Source organism: Cuculus canorus, chromosome 5, assembly GCF_017976375.1.
Source record: "Cuculus canorus isolate bCucCan1 chromosome 5, bCucCan1.pri, whole genome shotgun sequence".
NCBI lineage: Eukaryota > Metazoa > Chordata > Aves > Cuculiformes > Cuculidae > Cuculus > Cuculus canorus.
This window is the reverse complement of record NC_071405.1, coordinates 52,217,180-52,238,578: the sequence shown is the minus strand read 5'-3', so window position 1 is coordinate 52,238,578 and position 21,399 is coordinate 52,217,180. Positions and strand designations below refer to the sequence as shown.

At 46.6% G+C, this 21,399-nt stretch overlaps 2 protein-coding genes across 3 annotated transcripts; one reads left to right on the top strand and one right to left on the bottom strand.

Moving 5' to 3' along the window:
- Window positions 1–36: 36 nt before the first annotated feature.
- Window positions 37–7,575, top strand: PSMC3 (proteasome 26S subunit, ATPase 3). The gene is made up of 12 exons (XM_009570033.2): window positions 37–199; window positions 295–375; window positions 3,798–3,923; window positions 4,646–4,750; window positions 4,846–4,908; window positions 5,346–5,483; window positions 5,625–5,768; window positions 5,982–6,130; window positions 6,540–6,636; window positions 6,785–6,930; window positions 7,114–7,195; window positions 7,318–7,575. The coding sequence occupies exons 1-12, from the start codon at window positions 173–175 to the stop codon at window positions 7,426–7,428; spliced, it is 1,269 nt and encodes a 422-aa protein (XP_009568328.1). The 5' UTR covers window positions 37–172; the 3' UTR covers window positions 7,429–7,575.
- A 188-nt stretch (window positions 7,576–7,763) lies between these two features.
- LOC104067353 (transmembrane protein 178B) lies at window positions 7,764–20,313 on the bottom strand. 2 transcript variants are annotated; one of them, XM_054067910.1, is made up of 4 exons: window positions 19,915–20,313; window positions 12,829–12,942; window positions 11,412–11,549; window positions 7,764–9,646 (listed from the first exon to the last, which is right to left on the bottom strand). In XM_054067910.1, the coding sequence occupies exons 1-4, from the start codon at window positions 20,291–20,293 to the stop codon at window positions 9,402–9,404; spliced, it is 876 nt and encodes a 291-aa protein (XP_053923885.1). In that variant the 5' UTR covers window positions 20,294–20,313; the 3' UTR covers window positions 7,764–9,401. The 2 variants fall into 2 exon arrangements, with proteins under 2 accessions (XP_053923885.1, XP_053923886.1); XM_054067911.1 differs by lacking the exon at window positions 11,412–11,549 and having other exon boundaries at window positions 9,012–9,646.
- Between the last annotated feature and the right edge of the window lie 1,086 nt (window positions 20,314–21,399).

The following is a 21,399-nucleotide window of genomic DNA, read 5'->3' as shown; positions in this document are numbered from 1 at the left end:
CTCCCGGGTGCAGGGGACGCGCTTGGGTACTGAGAGGCAAGAGGAGGAGCAGAATTAAAAGAAAGGGTTGCGGGGTCCTCGAGCTGCTTGTCTCGCTGCTTTCGCGCCCTGCTCCCGAGGACGAGCGGTGGCGAATCTGCCGCCCGGAACACGCTGGCCGCCTGAGGGGAAGATGGCGTCGGTGTGGGATGAGTCCGAGGTGGGAGCCGGGGCTGGGACTGGGGCCGGCGCGGGCCGGGGCCGGGGCTGGGGCTGGCGCGGGCCGAGTTTGACGCTGCCGTTGTGCCCCCGCAGGATGGCGTCGGCGAGGAGGTGCTGAAGATGTCCACGGAGGAGATCGTGCAGCGAACGCGGCTCCTCGACAGCGAGATCAAGGTATTGCCGGGGGGCCCGGGCTGAGGCGCCGTGGGCTGAGGCGCAGCCGGCCCCGAACGTGGGGAGAAAGTAGTAAAGTAAAAGAGCTGTGACCCAGGGATCCTGGGGGAGGGTTGTTCTGCAGGGCCCTCGCAGCGTGGATGCTTTGGCTGCAGGTGCACGAGTCTTCCCAGCCCTCGTAGGTGCAGAGGAAGCCTGTCCCTTCCTTAACCCCACCTGGGTTAAGGTGGGATCATCAGGTAGTTCAGCTTGGAAGGGACTTCAGAAGATGTCTAGCCCATCCTCCTGTTCAAACCACGGCCAGCCATAACCCGGGCTGCACAGGGCTTTATCCAGTTGGATCTTCAAAGCTTCTGAGGACAGAGGTTGTGCGTTCTGTGTTGTGGCTTGACTGATTTGCTTTAAATACAACCTAAACCTCTCTTATATCAGTCTTTGTTGTCTTATCTGCCCACCATGCACTCAGTGAAGCGTCTGGCTCTGCCTTCTTGATACCTTCCCCAGCAGTTCTCTTCTCCAGCTGAACAAGCCCAGTTCCTGAGCTGCTTCTCACAGGACCTGGGCTCCAGCGCTCTGGCCATCTTGGTGTCCCTGTGCTGAACTCAGTCCCGTTTATCAATGTCTTTGCTATATAGAAGGGGGCAAAACTGGGCCAACATTGCAGTGCTGTGTTCAGAATCTAACAAGTGTTGAGTAGAGGGGGATAACTTTCCTTCGTCTGTTGGCTGCACTCCTGTTAATACAGCTCATGATGCTGTTGGCCACCCTTGTGATTAGCACATATTGCTGGCTTGTGTTTGTTTTCCATCGAGGCCCCTGGGTCCCGTTCAGCTCAGCTACTCCCCAGCCAGCCTGTGTCGTTGCAAGGTGCTCTTTCTTCCCAGATGCAGAATTTTTTATTTGTCCTTGAATTTTGTAAGATTCAGGCATAACTAGTTCTCCTGAGACCGTTTGGTGCCACGGTTGCTTCAGTGGGGTTCACAAACTTTTTCTTTTGTAACTGTGTGACTATCCAGGAAAGGGAGGAGAATGTATGTGAGCATCAGCCAGACAGCACTGACCTGTGCTGGGGGCCTTAGTCTTAGGTATAAATGTACTTCCTGTTGGATGGTGAGTACAGAACTTCTTTTCTTATAGGTGTTTTCCCTTATAGTTACTAGAATCATAGAATGGTTCAGGTTGGAAGGAACCTTCAAAGCCCATCCACTCCATCCCCCCCTGCAGTGAGCAGGAACATCTTCAACCAGATCAGGTCGCTCAGAGCTTCGTCCAGCCTGGCCTTGAATGTTTCCAGGGATGGGACATCTACCACGTCTCTGAGCAACCTGTTCTAGTGCCTCACCACCCTCACTGTGAAAGAATGTCTTCCCTCTATCTAGTCTGAATCTGCCCTCTTTTAGTTTAAAACCATTATCCCATGTCCTAGCACAACAGGCCTTGCTAGAAAGCCTGTCCCAATCTTTCTTATAAGCCCGCTTCAACTACTGAAGGACCACAATAAGGTCTCCCCAGAGCCTTCTCTTCTCCAGGCTGAACAACCCCAACTCTCTCAGCTTTTTCTTACAGGAGAGGTGTTCCACTGCACTGCTTGTTTTTATGTCCCTTCTCTGGACTTGCTCACGTTTTTCTTGTGCCCAGACTCCAGATCTGGGTACAGTAACTCCAGATAGGGTCTCACCAGAGTGAAGTAGAGGGGCAGAATTGCCTCCTTCAACCTGCTGGCCACACTTCTTTTGATGCAGCCCAGGACATGGTTGGCCTTCAGGGCTGCAAGTGCACATTGCTGACTCAGGTCCAGCTTTTCATCCACCAGTACCCCCCAAGTCCTTCTCTTCAGGGCTGCTCTCAATTCCTTCATCCTCCAGCCTGTATTTGTGCTTGGGATTGCCCTGACACAGGTGCTGGACTTTGGAGCTTTGTTGAACCTCGTGAGTTTTGTGCAGGCCCATTTCACAAGCTTGTCTGGGTCCTCTGGATGGCATCCTCATGCATGTCAACTGCACCACTCAGCATGGTGTTGCCAACAAACTGGCTGAGGGTGCACTCAATCCCATTGTCTATGTCAGTGATGGAGATGTGAAATGGTACCAGTCCCAATATGGACCCCTGAGGGATCTCCATACAGACCTTGAGCTGTTGACTACAGTAGTAGTAAAAGCCGCAGGAAAGCTAATATATAAAGATGAAAGAATTTGAGCTTTCTGTCATGCTACTGATGTGTGCTTGGTTTGCTTCTTTTTTTTCTATCGAAAGCATTTATATCTTATTATTTTATTGAAGCTGTGGCCAATGTTAATTCAAACCATAAATTAGTGGCCATAAATTGAAAAAATGAGAAGTTCCAGAGGGGTATGCAGATGACCTTGTCACTGTGAGGGCAGTCAGGCAGTGGAACAGGTTGTTCCAGAGAAATTGTAGTCTCCGTCCTTGGAAGTTTTCAAGATTTCAGCTGGGCAAAGCCCCAAACAACCTAGTGAGAGCCCACTGCTGACCCTGCTTTGAACTAGAGATCCTCTGAGGTCTCTCTCAATCTGAGCTGTCCTGTGAGCCCACGTTCCACTGTACTGCAAAGGACCTGGCTGTCTCTGTGGGGAACAAGTACTGGCTATTACTCTAGTGTTGAATGCTTCGCTTTTAAGGAGAACAAAAAGTATTTTTCCCTGATAGAGACAGCTGGTATGTTTGTTTGTCATATGCAGGTCTCAATACGCGTGGTCCTGTAGAGTAGAATAGTGTTATAGAAATGGCACCTCTGTTTTTCTTTATTCTGCTGGAAGCAGTGGTGGTACATCTCTTTGCAAAGATGCTCTTAATCCCACTAATCTCACTGCTCTTGGTAGACACAAGCTGCAGTTCTGCTGTTCCCTGTTCATACTTTCAGTTTACTTTGATTGTGTACTCTTGGAATACTCTTGGTTTACGGTCTTTCTAGGTGTTTGTTCCTAAGCTGTGGCATGTCATCACTTTCAGCACACAATTCTTTACCTCCATCAAAACAAAACTTTAAAATGCGTGTATGGATGTCGATGCGTATAGATATGTACATGTGTGTATGTCTAGTTACCTGTGTATCTGTATATATTAAAAAGGATAACCACAGTGGCCTTATTGATGTCCCATCCTTATCTAGGTCATATTGCAACCCTGTCAGCTGATGTGTTGATCAGGCTAAGGTTATCCACTGACACTGGGAAGAAATTACTCAGGAATATCAATTATTTGGAGACCAGAATGGACTGGACTAACCAATTTTGGCTGATTTGTTGGCATTTCCTCTTTTAATAAAAACTACATTTCCCTTTATACCTACTGTTTCCTCAGACTTATGTTTTTTATAACTGTTTCATAATAATGTGTCAATTTTTTCTTGATTTAGTTTTCTGATAATATTCCTGTCTCTTTCTTTTGCGTCCTGATTCCAGATCATGAAGAGCGAAGTACTGAGAGTGACCCATGAGCTCCAGGCCATGAAAGACAAGATCAAGGAGAACAGTGAGAAGATCAAAGTGAACAAAACCCTGCCATACCTTGTCTCTAACGTTATTGAGGTGAGAGTGATGCACTTCCACAGCAATGTGAGAAGTGTGTGCAGTGTGTATCAGGAGGGAGAAGGGTAAGGGAACTCATCAGTAGTTTGAGTCACGTCGTATTCTAGAACTACTGATGCTCCTGGAGCCAGGACTTGCGGGTTTTCCTTTTAGTTCTGACCTGGAAGACCTCTTCACTTGCTCACTTGTCTGGGTCATTCCTTATGTGTTGGCTGTTGTTCGTTTGTATGTAACACAGCCCACCGAAGGGTGACACAGTCTCGCTTAGTGTAGACTTGGGCACACAAAATTTGGTGTGTGCTTTCTGAAACTTCTGAGACAGTGAATGAAAAGTGATGGCTTTGTTACTACATCACATTCATTTTGTAGTTGAGTAATTTTGCTGATCTGCTTAAAAAGGGGATTGGTTTGTACTGCTGTTTTATAACCTCATGAATTTAAGGCTTAATGTTAGCTGCTGTAATGGGAGGAGAAATCAGTGCTATTAGCTACTACTTTGTTGTGGACTTTATCGCGTCATTCTACATGTTACTGTGTGCTGCTTCATGCGGAAAGGAAGAAATGAATTTTTATAGGAGAGCTTTAATGCTTTCAGGATTTTACTGCTGATGGATAATAGGAAGTTTTATTTCTCCTTCTGCATTCAATTTTGAAGCATTAACCCCGGGGTCATCCTGCCAGTCTGGTTACATTGTCATGAAATCTCTCACTCTGTTTTTCAGCTGCTGGATGTTGACCCCAATGACCAGGAGGAGGATGGAGCGAATATTGACCTGGATTCCCAGAGAAAGGGCAAATGTGCTGTGATCAAGACCTCTACACGACAGGTAAGACCCATGTGCCCAGGTGACATGTGAGGAGTGCTGAAAAGGACCCTATCTTAGTACAGATGATTTTGCTTATTTTGATTCCTTTCCTGCAGACATATTTCCTGCCTGTTATCGGGTTGGTTGATGCTGAGAAGTTGAAGCCTGGAGACCTAGTGGTAAGTGATGCTGTTGTTGACTGTTAGATAAGATGCTGGCCAGAAAATTGCATATGTCTTGCCCTTTAGAAAGGAGAGAAATCTGTCCAGGTTTCTCCAAGACCATTTCTGTACTAAAATTTTAATAAATAGATATTATGGGTTCAGTCATATTCGTAGTTTGGAGAAGAAGCTTGGGAGAGGGGGCTTCTTTATACATATAATTAGGTGCTGAAAATTCAGATATACCTTAGTAAGCTTTCTAAACCCAATCTTTTGTGTTGTAAGTAAATTAGCCTTCTTTTTACAGTGTGCTAGGTTAGCTGTGGTGTTTGAGGAGTGCCATTGTCAAAGCTGGTTATTCCTGCATCCTTGAGGTCTAGTGAAGCATCTTTGATTGTGTGTTTACTAGTTGCTATCTGATGGGCCTGTTAAAAGTAAAGGACTTGTGTTTACAGGGTGTGAACAAAGATTCTTACTTGATCCTGGAGACTCTACCTACTGAATATGATTCACGTGTGAAAGCCATGGAGGTGGATGAGAGACCCACAGAGCAGTACAGTGACATCGGGGGTCTGGATAAACAAATCCAAGAGGTGATAAACTTTATGTTTAGTTTCTGGTCTGACAGGATTTTGAAGTCTTTGAACTTCAGGCTGGAATTTCAGCTCAAAGTAGGCTGTCTACGTCTGTGGAGGAGAATGGGTTTATCTATTAATATTTTTCTTTTGCTGTAGCTCGTGGAGGCCATTGTCCTGCCAATGAATCATAAGGAGAAATTTGAAAACTTGGGTATACAGCCACCCAAAGGAGTCCTTATGTATGGGCCTCCAGGAACAGGGAAGACGCTTTTAGCTCGAGCATGTGCTGCCCAGACCAAGGTAAAAGGAACCTCTGAAACTGTATTCTGCTGTAGAATAGTACCTGAAAAAGAGTAAGAACACCTCCAGGGGAATTGGGGTCATATATACAAACTGGTGGTACAAAGGCTGGGCCTTACTTGTCTGTTTGCTTCTTTTAATTAAGGGCTTTCTGTAGTAGTCGGTACTGACCCTGTTGAGAAACAAGGCACAGGATTCTCTTTTACTTGCCAGGCTACGTTCCTGAAGCTTGCAGGTCCACAACTTGTGCAGATGTTCATTGGTGATGGAGCTAAGCTGGTACGTGACGCTTTCGCTCTAGCCAAGGAGAAAGCTCCTTCCATCATCTTTATCGACGAACTGGATGCCATTGGCACTAAAAGGTGAGGTGTAGGCTCTTGAGGGTGGCCTATCAGCCCCCTTTGCCTGTGTATGTGAGGGAAGCCTAGCTTAAAGCATAGGCCTATTGAGAAACAAGAGTGTAAAGCCAGTCACAGACAGCAGTTGCCACAATACTTGGGCTTATGAGTGAAATACATGAGACTCAGGATCCATCTGATCATCTCCTGCTGTATAAAACTATTTTCTGATAACTGTATCAGGCACACAGAGACTCTGACAGTTATTCCAGTCACAGTCCAAGGTAGGACCTCCTGTAGTTTCAAGGAGGAATTTGGAAGGGCTTGGCTAAGGGGTGTGAACTGCAGTCATTCTGTCTTTTTATGTCATTAAAAACTTAGGGGCAGAGTGGTCAGGTTCATACGGATCATTTTACCCATGTTTCCTCCTCAGGTTTGATAGTGAGAAGGCTGGTGATCGGGAGGTGCAGAGGACCATGCTGGAGCTGCTTAATCAACTTGATGGTTTCCAGCCCAACACACAAGTCAAGGTTGAGATCTAGCAGAGAGTGCTACTGAGGTCTGGGGTGCTCTAGCAGGGGATGGAAAGCAATGTCCAGGGAAGAAGCTTGGTGGATCCTTGGGGAGGAGAGGCCTGTCCTCCAGGTTCCTCAGACTGAGGATCTTTCTTTTACTTAGGTGATTGCTGCAACCAACCGGGTTGATATCTTGGACCCAGCTTTGCTCCGCTCTGGACGATTAGATCGCAAGATTGAGTTCCCAATGCCTAATGAGGAGGCCAGAGCTAGAATTATGCAGATCCACTCACGCAAAATGAATGTTAGGTATGGAAGAGGCATTGCCTTCTGGGGCTGTGTTTGCCACTCATGATAGTACTCCAGGCTTGTGGAGTAGTAGGTGCTCTTTTGTTGAGAGCTCAGTGTTGGGTTTTAAGGAAGCGCCATACTTCACTTCTATTTGGTAGATGTTCTCAGACTTGTTTTTTCCCCCCCTCTCACTCATATCAGCTCTGATGTGAACTATGAGGAACTGGCTCGCTGCACAGACGATTTCAATGGAGCCCAGTGCAAGGCTGTGTGTGTTGAAGCGGTAAGTATTTCTCTGCAGCAGCCAGCACTGATAGGAGAGAAATATGAAAGCAAGCATTGAGTAGTCACTTTGAACTGATGCAGTGCTCACATGCCCTTTCTAAATCCTGTCTCGTTGGGCAGGGGATGATTGCCCTCCGCCGTGGAGCTACAGAGCTCACCCACGAGGACTACATGGAAGGAATCCTGGAAGTTCAAGCAAAGAAAAAAACCAATCTGCAGTACTATGCCTGATCTCTGCCCAGTCAAGGTTGTGGCCTTGGCAGAGGACAGGACTAGATTGGACTGTACCACTCACTTTCTGTCTGGAAAAAATAAAACATTTTTTCCCTCTAAAAACAAATCCGTGATGTGTTGGGGCTTTTGCCCTTGCTCAGTGGTTTTACATCTGCAAAGGGAAGGTGAGAACCTGCTGTCCACAGTGCCCGTCATGTTTCCTTTGGAGCCTCCTCTTGCTAGAACTGGATTAAATCCTGCTCTGCTGCTTCTGGATGAGGACCAACAGGTTATTCTGCAGTAAGTGTACTTTGAAATTGATGAACTGCAGCTCAGACAGCATCCCCTGGTTTTACCTGTGCAACCAATGAACAGATTGTACAGCTTTGTCAGTCCTTGAAACTTTTGGACTAATGCTCATTTTGAAAGGGAGAAGTGAACATGATTCACACATCAATGATATTTTAACTTTGTCGTTTAAACTTGATGCTGGAGGCTTTAATACCACTGCTGATCTGTATGTGAACTCTGGTGAATCAGTCTGGTACTTAGTCAGAAAGAATTCAAGATTCCATCCACTGAGGAAGTCTTTCAGTATTTTAATGCCAGTTGAGAATTACAACTTCCATTTAAAAATTACACTTTTCATAAATACACTTAGCATTAAGTATCTTACATGCCACTGTATTGTATTTTAAATACAATGTAAACATCTCCAAATGCTGGCCATCTCATCTTTACCTGTGCAGTTTTTGGACACTTGGGAGAGGGGCAGGGATGTGAGGGAAGAAAGAATAGATGGAAAAATGCACCCCGAAGTACTTTGGCCGATGTTCCTGAGTTAGCCCTAGTACTTGCACTGGTTCTGAGGTCCTTACTGCTCATTTTGGAGAGGGAGCTCATTCCAGTGGAGCATGCATGTTCTTGACACGCTGTGCTCAGGGGGCATTTTGACATTAGAAAGGGATAAGTGGTGAAGTGAGCAGAAGCCACATGTTCCTGAGGAAAGCATATTTTGTGGTTCCTTTGGACTTCAGTATTCGAGGGGGTGTATATCTTCTGCTATTGTAACAGTACTGCTTTTTGAGCTCAGGGAAGAATTGCTCATCTCCTTTCACAGAACAGGAAGTGCACCCACAAGTTAGTTGCAGGGGTGAAAGTTGATCCCAGCAGCTCAAACTATGACATACTTTCAGAAACATACCCTGGCCTCTAGTGGAATTGTTAAAAGCTGCATGGTGCATACATCTTCCCATTAAAATGAGGGTATATTCTTTAGCCAAATGACTAACGTTACCTGTGTAAGAAGCTGAGGAAAACTTTCTCCTCTCCTCAAGCCAGTAAGAGGGGTTTTGAGAGTCTTGCTGCTCAGTTACAGCCGGCTCCTTTTGGAAACAGCTTTAGCAGTAAGTAAAAAGCTTCCTAGCATGGAATAGCACAGATTTCTGATTCAAAGGAGTTAATACTAAGAATGGGCTAATTCTTTGGCCTAAACTTCAGCTTAGATCAAGGTTCTTTTGGGAAATGATGGCCTGAGCCAACACTAGATACGCCTGTTGCAAAAGTGTTCAAGCCAACTTCACATAGCTCCTTGCCCTATTTTGGGTCTGAATTACACAGACCTGCAGCAATAGAGTTGGTGCGTAAACATCCCTTACAACTGGACAATAACAGGACCATGGAGGTACAGTTCAAAAAACAGCACAAAAAAAGACACAGCCTTGGACTTAATCCCTTGTAAACAGAAGAAAAAACAAATCAAAAGAACTGTCCCCCTGAAACCATCAATGAGCAAATCAGCAATAATTCAAACCTGGAGTTACTTGCAATGTCTCTGTCCGCGGCTGGAGGCTGTAGCAGCATTCCATAGGCTAGTATTTCCATAGCTATGGCACTGCTCTCCACACGCTGACGTGCCACCTCTTCCCGGTGTTAACCCACAGCTCTGCCCAGGCTGCGCTTTCCAGAGTCTCTCCTCACTCCCTCTAAGGTCACACGGCCCCATTTTCTTGTCTGGGTTTTTGTACAGATGCCCGAGAAGTGTTGAGTGACGGGGCCAACGTGCAGAGGAACCCAGCCAGCAAGGTGAGGCCCAGGCCTCCCCAGGCACAGAACATGGACCAGCCATAGCCATGGCTGATGTCCTCTGGCAGCCCATAGACATAGCGAGGATAGCGAGATAACTCAAAATTGATCCCAGCTACGCATGTGCAGAGCGAGATGATACAGCATGTACCTGCAGGAGAAAAGCAAGAGGGTTCTACACTGCCTTCAGACAGGTAATTACACAAAATATGTAGGACTACAGGACAACTCACTTCACAAATAACCAATATTGCCTTAGCTCTCTCTGTAGCTGTTTCAAATTCAGTCATCTGTAGTTCATCATGCTTTGATTCTCTTGAGACTTTATTTATTTCCAATGACTGTCATCAAACTCTGGACAGTCCGTGGGCAGTGTCTCCTATGGAAGGTAAATCGCTGAAGCCCAGGGCTGCAAAGCGCAGCATGGCTTGGTTTCTGCTAGGAACATCCAGGCTCCTGCCAGCTGTTGCCTAGGCCCATAGAGAGTGCCCAGGTTTTTGTCATCTGCTACACAGTCACTAAGCACCTATAGAGAGGAGCAAAAAAAGCCAAAGAAACTTATAACACAAGGCAGTCCAGTACGTCTGATATACACTGGTATGCTAGACTCAAGGTCAAGGTGATCATTTCATTCTCTCCAGCTCTGGATCTGTGCCTAAGGGCTAATGGCAGCTCTTACTGCTGACAGCATGCCCATCACAGTAAGTGCAGAAGCACTCGAAAGGGACCAATCTACCTGTTCCATTTATAATACTTTACTCACTGCATCTTTCTAGTATCACACCATGTCAGCAGGGCTGTTTTCTGTGCAGCTTCCCAAAAACACTCTTTGAGAAGGCTCACTTATGGCAAGGGAAGATTACACACACACACAACACACCTACGCGCACACCTAAAATGTGGCACTAAATCAGTGTCACACGTACTTGTTTAATAGATAGAGATTTTGTTATATCAACAAGTTCCTTGACTGCAGCCATTACAAATGATAACACTGGGCCTCTAGGGTAGCAAGCTGTTTTTTAAGTAAATCCTCATTTTCCATACCTGAAAGGCACCCATTTTCTTCTTGCAATCTCAGTGGCTCACCCTTTTCATAGAATCATAGAATCACCAGGCTGGAAAGGACCCACTGGATCATCGAGTCCAACCATTCCTAACACTCCCTTAAACCATGTCCCTAAGCACTTCATCAACCCGTTCCTTAAACACCTCCAGGGAAGGTGACTCGACCACCTCCCTGGGCAGCCTGTTCCAGTGTCCGATGACTCTGTGAAGAATTTTTTGCTGCACTTGTTGCTACTATGCCCCTTTCAAATAAAGACAAAACACCACTTGTTTTTGAGCTGAACAATTAGAATTCAGAAAAACCTCTGGCCTTCCAGAAAGTCTACTCACAGCCAGGAGGAACAGCTGTAACACCCCTGGCAAGAATTGAGCTCATGTCCTTACCAATGTTCTCCAGGCTTCGCTAGGTTTGGACTTTGTTGTCACCCAAAGATGTGAGCATCTTTGAGCAGCAGAAAGGTGGTGTACGTGGATTCATTTCTTTGTTTTTTAAGATACTCCAGGGAAAACTGAGCTGAGCTGTCTGACAGGAGTTGCAGGCTCCACCTACTTGAAGCAGGCAAGAGGACTGTGCTCATTGTGCACACGGTCCCTGTGGCTACACACCAGCTCTCCAGAGCAGAAGGCTTGTGTACATACAGCAGGGTCTACTCAGAAACACGCAAATACCCCTGCAAGCACAGGTCCTGCCCATTGCTGGAAGCGGTAACTGTGCTGTGCTGCTGGCCTGCTGCACCAAAAGAATCGATTCATGTGTTTGCTGTGGCCTGACTTAGCCTTTAAGAGCCTCTCCCCAGCCAGCAATACTGACTGCCATGACTTCAGGAGTAGAAGCGAAAGGCCCTCACCTCCCATTAGGAAGAGCAGCCCAGCCACGTACTGCATGAGCTCCTGCTGCTTGCAGCAGCCCAGCACACCAATGATCCACCCAAACAGGATGATGGAGACTGCCATGCCAATGAAGCCAGCTGTCATCCTCCGCAGGTCTGAGGAAAGAAAAGGGAGGAAAGAGGGAAAGAAGAGATGAAGGCGATGGCACCCAGACAGGATATCCAGGGAAGAGTCCAGACAGATTTAGATTTGCTGGTTCTAAAGTTTATAGTTCAGCCATGGACTCCTCCTGTACCTTCTTTGAGGCAGACAATTTGCCCATCACACTGAAATTAAGGGAATCCAGCTAACTGGACTCCTGTCTGCTGGGCACTGTACAAGTAGAGAGCATTTCTGTCCTGATCAAGAGGGATGCTGGCCAAATACTCCCCAATATGGGACAGAATGGGTACATTATGAATTCAGCAACAATTTATAAATATTAGCACTGCAAGGACTTTTTTTTTTTGTTGTGTGATGTGTTTCTTTGGGATGGAGTTCAGTGTGTGATGTGTTTCTTTGGGATGCAGTTTGGTGCGTGTCTGCTGAAAATAGAAATAAAAGAAGTGAGAGGGGATGCTGAAGAGAAGTAAAAGATGAGCACATGGAAGGCAGAGAGTGTGAACTGAAAAGAGGAATAGTGGGAGGACAGAAGCAGACAGCAGATCAATACAGTATGATGGGAACAACTCCAGTAACAAGCTCAAAAAAAAAAAAGCTTGGGCACCAGTGATATGAACAGCACTTTGTCATCCATAATACAAGTGCTGGTCTTGTCTCCTCCCAGTTCAGACTCTGGCTGGATTTCCTCAGCACTGAGGCTCACATGACAGGGGCTAGGCAGAAATATGTGAGGCAATAGAACTAGAAAAAAAACAGAGAGAGAAGAAGGAGGAGCAGAAAAAAAAATATTAAATAATTCTCAGTGACAGGCTACAGGGTCAGTCATCTGCATGAGAAGGACTTAGGCATGAGGCATTTTGTGGGCCAGGAGCTGGTAACAGGAGGTTGCAAAGACAAACCGGAATGTTCCCTAAAAGAGCTGGTTCCCAAGGAGCTGCACCAGGTCACTGGTGTACAGACAGAAAAATGGAACAAGACCTATAGAGACAATACAGTGGTGATGCAGCACCTTTGCTGTAAGCCAGCTAGGAATTGTCTGTCCCAGATCCAAAATATGGTAACACCTTCCAACACAGTACACACATCCTGAATTCACCACATAAGCTCCTCCAGATCTCACGTCCCATTTAGTGTCAGCAACTTGCCCTTCCTCACTAAAAAATACATATTTATCCCTACAATCCAGTGACAGCGAGCTGATCCAGAGCCCTCACTTGGCCTTAGAGCATTAAGCAATCCAAACCATCTTGTATGCTGCTTTGGGTTACTTACGGAGCGCATGCCACTCATCCTGCCGGATGGTGTTTGTAATGTTGGTGGGTAAGTTGCGAGGCAGAGAGCTGGAGGTGTAGTGGTACTTCACAGCAGTGCAGCGTTGAATAACTCCTGTAAAAGAGACATCAGCATGAAACAGCATGAAACCCACATGCCTTGCATTTGCTGCTCAGTTGGCTGGCCCAGCAGAGCTCACACAGGAGAAGCCTTAGTTCAGTAGCAAAGCAACCCTAACCAAAAAAGAGCTGTTTAGTTCAAAGGCTCCGGGGATTAGGAGGGGCAGGAAGCCTTGCCACAAAGAAACACCATCAAACAGGGAGCAGGTCCCAAGAAAGAACAGCTGAAAGTAAGCAGTAACTGTCACCAAAGCTCCAGAAGCCTTCTAGAGAAACTAGTACTAGCTCTTAGGAATGGCTGAGGAGTCAAGAACATGGCCGAGTATTGATAGGACTGCTTTGTCTCTAAGACAGCATTGAATCCCTTTGAAAATTTTGAATGAATGCTGGGAAATGAACTGCATGGGAGAAAAGTTTGAATTCACTCCAATAGCCACTGGCTCTTTGCTTTACTTGCAACGAGCAATAGAAACCAAGTAGGTTTGTTTCCACCACAGCTTAAAGAAAAGTGTAGCCCAGATGCCAATGTGAACCTATAGGCACACTCTTCTTGAAAGGGATTTTTAGTTTAGAAAACAACCGACAACAGAGAAGATATGAGGGGGTGGAGGGAGAGGAAGGTGCCTTGCCTTCCCTGTTACAAATAAAGCCGGGGCCAGAAGGGAGAATAAACTTGAACGGTAAGGTAAAATTCTAGTGAATAGCCAGAAAGGTAAAAGAGCTAAATAGTACAAAAAGTTCCCTTTAAACAATGGTCACAGAGCCATTATTGCTATTTGACTGCTGGGGCAGAAGAACCATGCAGAAACAATCAGTTGGCCAGTCAGCTAATTAAGCTGGTGAACAATCCGTAGCAGAGAGCTGCAGGGTCAGTGATCAGCTTTGCAAAAGACCCTAGAAAACCCGGGCAAATAAACGGGCTTTGTGCTACGCCCGCAGCAGCGGGAAGCGTGATTTTGTTCTCTAGCAATGTCCCCACTGGGATTGTAACGACCTTGTTCCTGCAAGGACCTACAAAGAGGAAACCCTCACTTCACAAGATCAGGAGCTGCACACCAGAAGCCCAGCCAATTCCAGCCATCGGGACAGGGAGGGAAAGCTGATCTGAATTTCCCCATATTAACAAAACAGTGACATTTATTACTGGCTAGAACAAGCAGACCTATAAAGAACATGTCCCCAAAGAGGAAATCTCAAAGGTAGAGTTCCAAAGGCCTCTGAGCTGCAAAGCATTTCGAGCAGGCTCCCCTCCTCGGCTGTGCTTCCCCTGCTGTGGTTCCCAGCCACCTCCCCTGATACCACCGTGCGCTGGCAGCATCACAGAGAGTTGCTGCCCTTCACCTCCAGCCATTCATCCTCATCCTGTGGAGCAGCGCACCCTCTTTGCGGTTATTTCAGAACAAGTCTGTAGTGCTGCTGGAGCAAATGGATCAGCAAAGTAACCCAGCAGCAGAGGATGCCAGTTCATTTGCAAAAGCTCTGTAAACACCTGCATTAAGAACTTCGGCCATAAACAGCACATCACAGTATCTAATTCAGTTTCAATAACTATTGACTAAATTAAATTTCAATATTGACATGATTTACACATGTTGAGAAATATGTCTACAGCACAAACTAATGCCATCAGATTTTAGATTACAAGGCAGTGGATTAGTTAAAAGTAACTTACTTATTCTGATTATAGAAGTACTATATATGAAACAGTATTTTATATAAGAGCAAAGATTACTACTTTTGTAGCTCTTTAAAGAAAAGTTAAAGACTAGAGACACACATCCCTTATGATCAAAGCTATGGACTCCTCAGCAAAAATGTCACTGAGGAAATCTTTGCTCTGTATTATTACAAGAGTTTACACATAGACTAAAAGTAAAACCGCTCTGCCTTCTTATACAAATCTGGTTATTTATAAGTTTTCAAATATCAATTAATTCTGCCTGTGGTTTAAAAATTTTACTCCTAATCCTTTCTTCCCCAGTATTCAAAGTGCTAATTTTACATAGGTAGCACATCAATTTATATAAAACAGCAAGTTTGCAAAATGAAGATCTCTGGAGCTAGCAAATTTTAGGGTTTATGCTCAGTGCTGGCCTCTAATCCATGGGCTTGATGATAGCCTTGGATTACGTCACCACAAGTCACTTTTTCAATAAGATTCCCATTTCTCTGAGAGTACAGGCTGGACTTGCTCTGGTGTGAGCCACCATAGGCAAAAAAAAAGGGAGGCCCCTCTCTGCAGGTCTGCTAGAAAAGCTGGAGCACACAGGCAAAAGAGTCAGGGGATCAGGGAAGCATTGAGGGTGATTTCTCAGCTGAATGCTTATGCACTTTCTCCCAGAAAATGATAACATGCACCCAGGCAACCCTCAGGAGCCAGATTTTGCATCTGCAGTGTCTAGTTCATGATCTCCATTTTCTGAGAGAATCTCTAATTCTAATATGCAGAAATGCTATGCATTCAAATATTGCCAGGTACTCCATGGGACTGCATTTAAAGTGATATAACACCCTATTCTCTAACTACTTAAGAAAAAAAATAATCAAAATCAGGTTTGCAGTCTCAAACTTACTGTGAAGTCAAAGGGATTTCAAAGGTACTATAATAAGTCCTTTGTCCTAAGCCCGTACATACCTTAAATCATAGCCTACAAAACAGGGACAGCATCCTGCCCTCTATTTCAGAAACCTGATAGCAAAGTGATTTTGCTTTCGTTCATAACACACTCAGCACAAGCACCATGAAAGCCTGCCAAAATTAAAAACTTTGCCTTCAGGCAAGGGCTTGATTAGAACAGAGCGATGTGGTGAATAAATAAGTGACCGCTGTCTTTTATGGCACGTTGAGAATACAGGACAACTTTTGGCACACGCTGAGAATACAGGAAAGAAGGGGCAGGTGCTCATGTCATTAGCTTACCATAAAGCACATCTACAAGGAAAAGGTTACACAGACAGCCTGATCCTAGCATTTCTTAGGGGCATTAACACTAAGAAAGTTACACTGCACATGCAATTTTCTTGATTAAAAAAATAAACACGAGAATCAATGAACTGCGTCCAGCACATTGACACTTCCATGGCCAAGCTACATGCCTGTACACTCACACGGCCAACAGTGTTTCTCACACCTTGTTCTCAATGTGTGTTTTCTTTTACCCTCAGGATTGCAATTGCAAATATATTCCCCTCCCACACTCTCTCACAGCCCTTGAGACACTTCACGTGAGTGTCCCTGGAGGAGTCCTTTCTCCTGACTGAACACAAAGGCTGGAAAAGATCAGAGGATGCTGTCTAGAAAGAGTTTTTGGACTTCCAGACATCTGGAAACCCAGACCCAGGCCTGTCATGACACACTCAGTTTGTAATCCTGGGCTCAGTACACCCTGACTTTCTGTCAGTGGAGTTTTCATCTCTCTCTTACTTTGAAACAAGTGAGTCTTCTTCTCTGCACTTCCTATGTGCCAGCATTATGAGAAGGAATGGAAGTGTTCTCATTTTCAGTTCTGCTGCCTAGCCCAGCCCTATCTTAAAGCCGTTTGGCTCCCACACAGCTAGAGGAGACTCTCTCCTTCTCACCATGGCCAAGGCCAGGGAACGGCCATGGGCATTAACACTGAGCCACCACATGAGTTCTGGCCCTTTCCTCCTTCATGCCCCAAGACCAAGTGGCCACTGAAGCTCCCTGTCCTGCTCCTACCACTTCTGCCCAGGATTGCCGAGAGCATCACAGCTATGGGATTGCTCTGTCCACACTGCCACCCAAAGGCCACTACATCTGCTAAATCAAACTTTCTTTAAAAACCATGACAACTCTTACAGATCATAGTTACTGACCAATCACTTACAATGGCCATGACCAAACAGATTGAGTTGATTAAATATGCCACTATAATAAATACTCTACAGACCTCACTGTCATCCCTGTAACTCTTCCAATCTATAATCAGCTGGAAAGGACAGGAAGTACAGACATCAGGACTGAGCAGTTTCCTCTCAAGGGCCTCATTACTGCCACAAACCGTTGTGCTCCTCTGCTTAAGCATCCAGTGTTTTTTCTTACTTTCTCAGCTACGTTGTGGTACTAAGAAGTCATTTCTGCCCAGTATACACGAGATGTATCAGTCTCACCCCAGAGTCTTTCCAAGGCAAGCTTGAAAAGCAATAAAATCCTCAGTTCACGAACAGTGATGAACCTTTTCTTCTTTTAATTCCTTCAATTTCCTGCTGTTCAAATGCATGTTGTTCAAATGAACCCACCAAGCTATCCAAAGCAGCCCATTATAATGGATCTTTCCTAATTAATCACTTTCTACTGTCACCACTTTGTAAGCACTGTTTTTTTCATATTAATAGAGAAGACCACCTAACAGCATACAATAAATCTCTGCAGGACCTCACTACTTAAGAATTCTCCACGGAAAAAGGTTTTTGTTGCAGTGTCAGTTATCCAGTCTGCAATTGACATTGCACAGGCTCTGTAAAATGATGTATAGCAGTGCTCAGGTTCTTAAACTCACAGAGTCCCTCCCTACACACAGATCCTCTTAGTTTCCTGACCAAGTGTTTCAGTTCTTTGGCTGCTGTCTTTTTTGATAATCTCCATTTCCCCATTTAGTTTGTACATAACCTCTTCTTTTGCCTTCTTAATTGTATTTTTAAAGTGAAACAATCTATTTTTTCACAGTTCCAAAATAGCAATTTTGAATTTTAATAAAAAAACCACATATCATTCCCCTCTCACATTTAAACATTTCCCACCTCTCAGTTTTGTGCTACATTTTACTCCTTTTTCCTTTTAAATACATGAAGTATATTTTATATTTTTTAAAAATGTATTTTTTAGATATATAACTGTATGCATGTATATCCATCATCAGCTGAAATGCTCAAGCATGAAATTTTCCACAGAACTGCTTTGTATTAATAACAGTAGATAAATGCAGGACTAGGAATCTATGGAATTATCTAAATGGATAAGGGTACTTAAGGAATTAGTCATTTACTTAGAATTCAAGAGAGACCCAGAAAGGAAAGAAACCTTATTCCAGAGGCACTAGAAGAATGAAGAGTATAACCTCAAACCAAAATTACCACAGGATTGCCACAAAAAAAAAAAAAAGTTACTCTGCTCTCACTAAAAGGCTACAAAGGTCTCTAGTTTAAGGAGCATTAGGAATATAAGAAGGCATCACACAGCATCACCAAAGAGCTAGCTGAAAACTTACTGCAAATTGAGGAGAAAGTAGGGCTTTCAGAGGTGCACAGCAGTGATCTTCAGCTCACACTAGAATAAAAACACAGGTTTTTCTCTTTTTGGAAACCCCAGATCTAGTATTGTGCTTGAGAAAGCAGCTCATCCACAGCCACACCTGACCATCAGCTGGAAAAGGCTGCTTAATCAGTTGTCAGAGGAAAGATAGACACAGCAGGGGCAAGGAAAGGCTGCTAGTAAAGCAGGTCAGGGGAAGGGATAAGAAGAGAGCCATATCTATTTAAAGATCTGACTCTACACGAACTATTATTAATAATTTCCCTCTATAAAATAAGTCATAAATCTGTAGAGTAGCAACTACAGACCTAATAGGCAAAGAATATGAGGGAAGGAAGGCTTATAGGGAAAGGCAAGGTGCTTCATTAGAGTAGCTGACTTAAAAAATGAAGTAGAAGGAAAACCTTTCGGATTTACATTCCCTCCAGTTTTACACATCATGCCCTGAGGAAGATCATTCACCACCCTGTAACGCCCTTGTGTATGCAAAATGCATACTCTTGCCTCTCTGTCTGACCATTGTAGTGTTGGGAAAATACCTCAGTAACAGAAGTATTGAGGACCAAACTAGTATTCTTCCCATCCCTTCCCTCAGTCTTCACTTATCTCAATGGGAGCTGAAAGCATTTGCCTTGATGTGAAGCAAAAAATAGATACATATTTTACATGATGGACACGATTAATAGAAAGAAATTAATGAGCTGCCTTTTAGTGAAATTAGATAAAGATAAATAGAGAAAGAAGCAAATCACAGCACTACAATTTTTAAAAGTAAGAGTCACTGCTGTGCATTGGAAAGAACGGACAAAGACGAACAGAGCTTCACAGTGCCAGTCTATCCATCCTCTGCTGTGCAGGACTGGCGTCACAGTTGGAAGCCACGCTGAAAAACTGCTCTCACTTTCTTAAGATAGCATTTCCGTTTTGTGCCTCAGTGGAAGCACTTCTCCCAACTCCCACTCTCCCTGTGCTAATACGTACCTGCTGGAACAATAAGTCCTGTTATTTATCATTAACCACATGCAACATTTCTCTTTCTAAGCTTGTTTTATAAGTCATTTATTTTGACTTAATGGGTTAGCCCACTACCTTATTTGTACCATCCAGTCCAGGATCTTTCTTTGTGAACTGTTTGGCTTTCTAGCGTGTGCCACAACAGTAGAAGATGCACAGCTTTCTCTCCCGTCACCCCTGGAGCCTGAGCGACATCTGCCACGGTGGAGGCCTGGCAATCCACCCACTGCAGCGAGAACTCCCCCATGCTAAAACAGGCACAACAGGTCCCTTTCCCCTTGCCGCAAACATCACAGAGCTGCAAACGACACCGCACATTTCAATAACAAGAAAGTGCCAGGGTCAGAAGAATGCCCACCGAGACCTTGCTCGAGTGTCAGGCCACAAAAGGGGCTGCCCGAGGAAGCGGTCCCACCCAGCACTGCAGCATTTTAAGCACACAAGCCGCCGTGATGGAGTCGGGGTCGTGCGGGGCTGCCCCCGCGCCCCTCCTTCCCCGCACACCCAGCCCCCGGTCGCGTCAGCACCACGGACAGCGGCGGGGCCACGTGGCTGCCCCGCGGGCCGGTGCTGTGCGGGGCCGCCCTCGCGCCCCCCTTTCCCGCACACCCGGCCCCCCGCCGCGTCAGCACCACGGACAGCGGCGGGGGCACACGGCTGTCCCGCGGGCCGGGGCCGCACCTTTCCGGATGAGCTCCTCGCTGTCCGGCTCATAGCCCGCGCGATGGCAGCGCCTCCAGAGCCCCGACACGGTGGAGTTGAAGCGGCGGCCGCAGTGCGAGTCCAGAGCGGCTGCAGCGACGGCCGGTGCGGGGGCCGGGGGCCGCCCGGGCAGTAGGGCCCGCGGGGGCCGGGCGCGGAGCGGCAGGTGCGAGCTGGGCGCCGACATGGAGCCGGGCGGGTCGCTGCGCTTGTGCCCGAAGCCGCGGCAGCGCTCGCGGTGCCGCCGTGCGTCCGTCTCGTACCAGGAGTCGGTGCCGATGGCCACGGCCAAGAGGGCGAGGGCGGCGGCGGCCAGCAGCAGCCCCGAGCCGCTCAGCGCCTGAGCCGCGGCCGCCATCTTACCGCGCCGGGGGCGGGCGCTTCCCCTGCAGCGCGGCCCGGGGCCCCCGCCCGCCGCCCCGCCCCCGGGCGGGCCCGTGCCCCCCGCCCGGCTCGGCTCAGGGGGCCCCGCCAAGCGAGCCCGACCGTACCCGCGCAGCACTAAACCCCGAGCACCTCATCCACCCGCCTTTTGAACCCCACCACTTTTGGACTCAACCACCTTCCTGGGCAGCCTCTGCTGGAGAACCCTTCTGGAAAACAATTTTTTCCTAATGTCCAATCTGAACCTTCCCTGGCACAGCTTATGGCTGTTCCCTCTTGTCTCATCACCTATCACTTAGGAGAAGAGACCAGCACCCACCTCGTGGTTGTAGTGATGAGGTCTCCGTTCAGCCTCCTCTTCTCCAGGCTAAACAACCCCAGCTCCCTCAGCCACTCCTCATAAGACCTTGTCCTCCAGCCCCTTCACCACCTTCATTGCTCTTCTTTAGACACGCTCCAGCACCTCAATGTTCTTCTTGTAGCGAGGGGCTCAAAACTGAACACAATATTCAAGATGCGGCCTCATGGATGCCAAGCACAGGGGGACAATCAGTTTCCTGGTCCTGCTGGCCACACCATTTCTGGTAAAGATGCCACTGGCCTTTTTGGCCACCTGGGCACGCTGCTGGCTCATGTTCAGTGGGCTGTCGACAAACGCCCCCAACTCCTTCTCTGCCAGGCAGCTTTCCAGCCACGCTTCCCCAAGCCCGTAGTGCTGCACGGGGTTGTTGTGTCCCAAGTGCAGGACTTGGCCCTCAGTCTTGTTAAACCTCATCCTGCTGGTCTCAGCCCATCAACCCCACGTGCAGGCAGGAGGGACTGTGGGCAGGTGGTGAGCAGGGCCCCCCTCTTGCCTCCTACTCTCCCCTCCCTCACCAGAACAGCCCAGGGCTGGCCTGTCTGCAGGGCAGAAGGGCAGTAATTGGCCCAGCTGGCACGCAGATGCCACAGGATCGAGTGTTTTGTAAATCATGGACAAAGTACAAACACTGCTGGCAGCAGCACCTGCTACCATTTCAATTACAGTCTCTCCTCAAGCCTTCAGTATTGGTCAATGGAAAATAAGACCTGAAGAGCTGA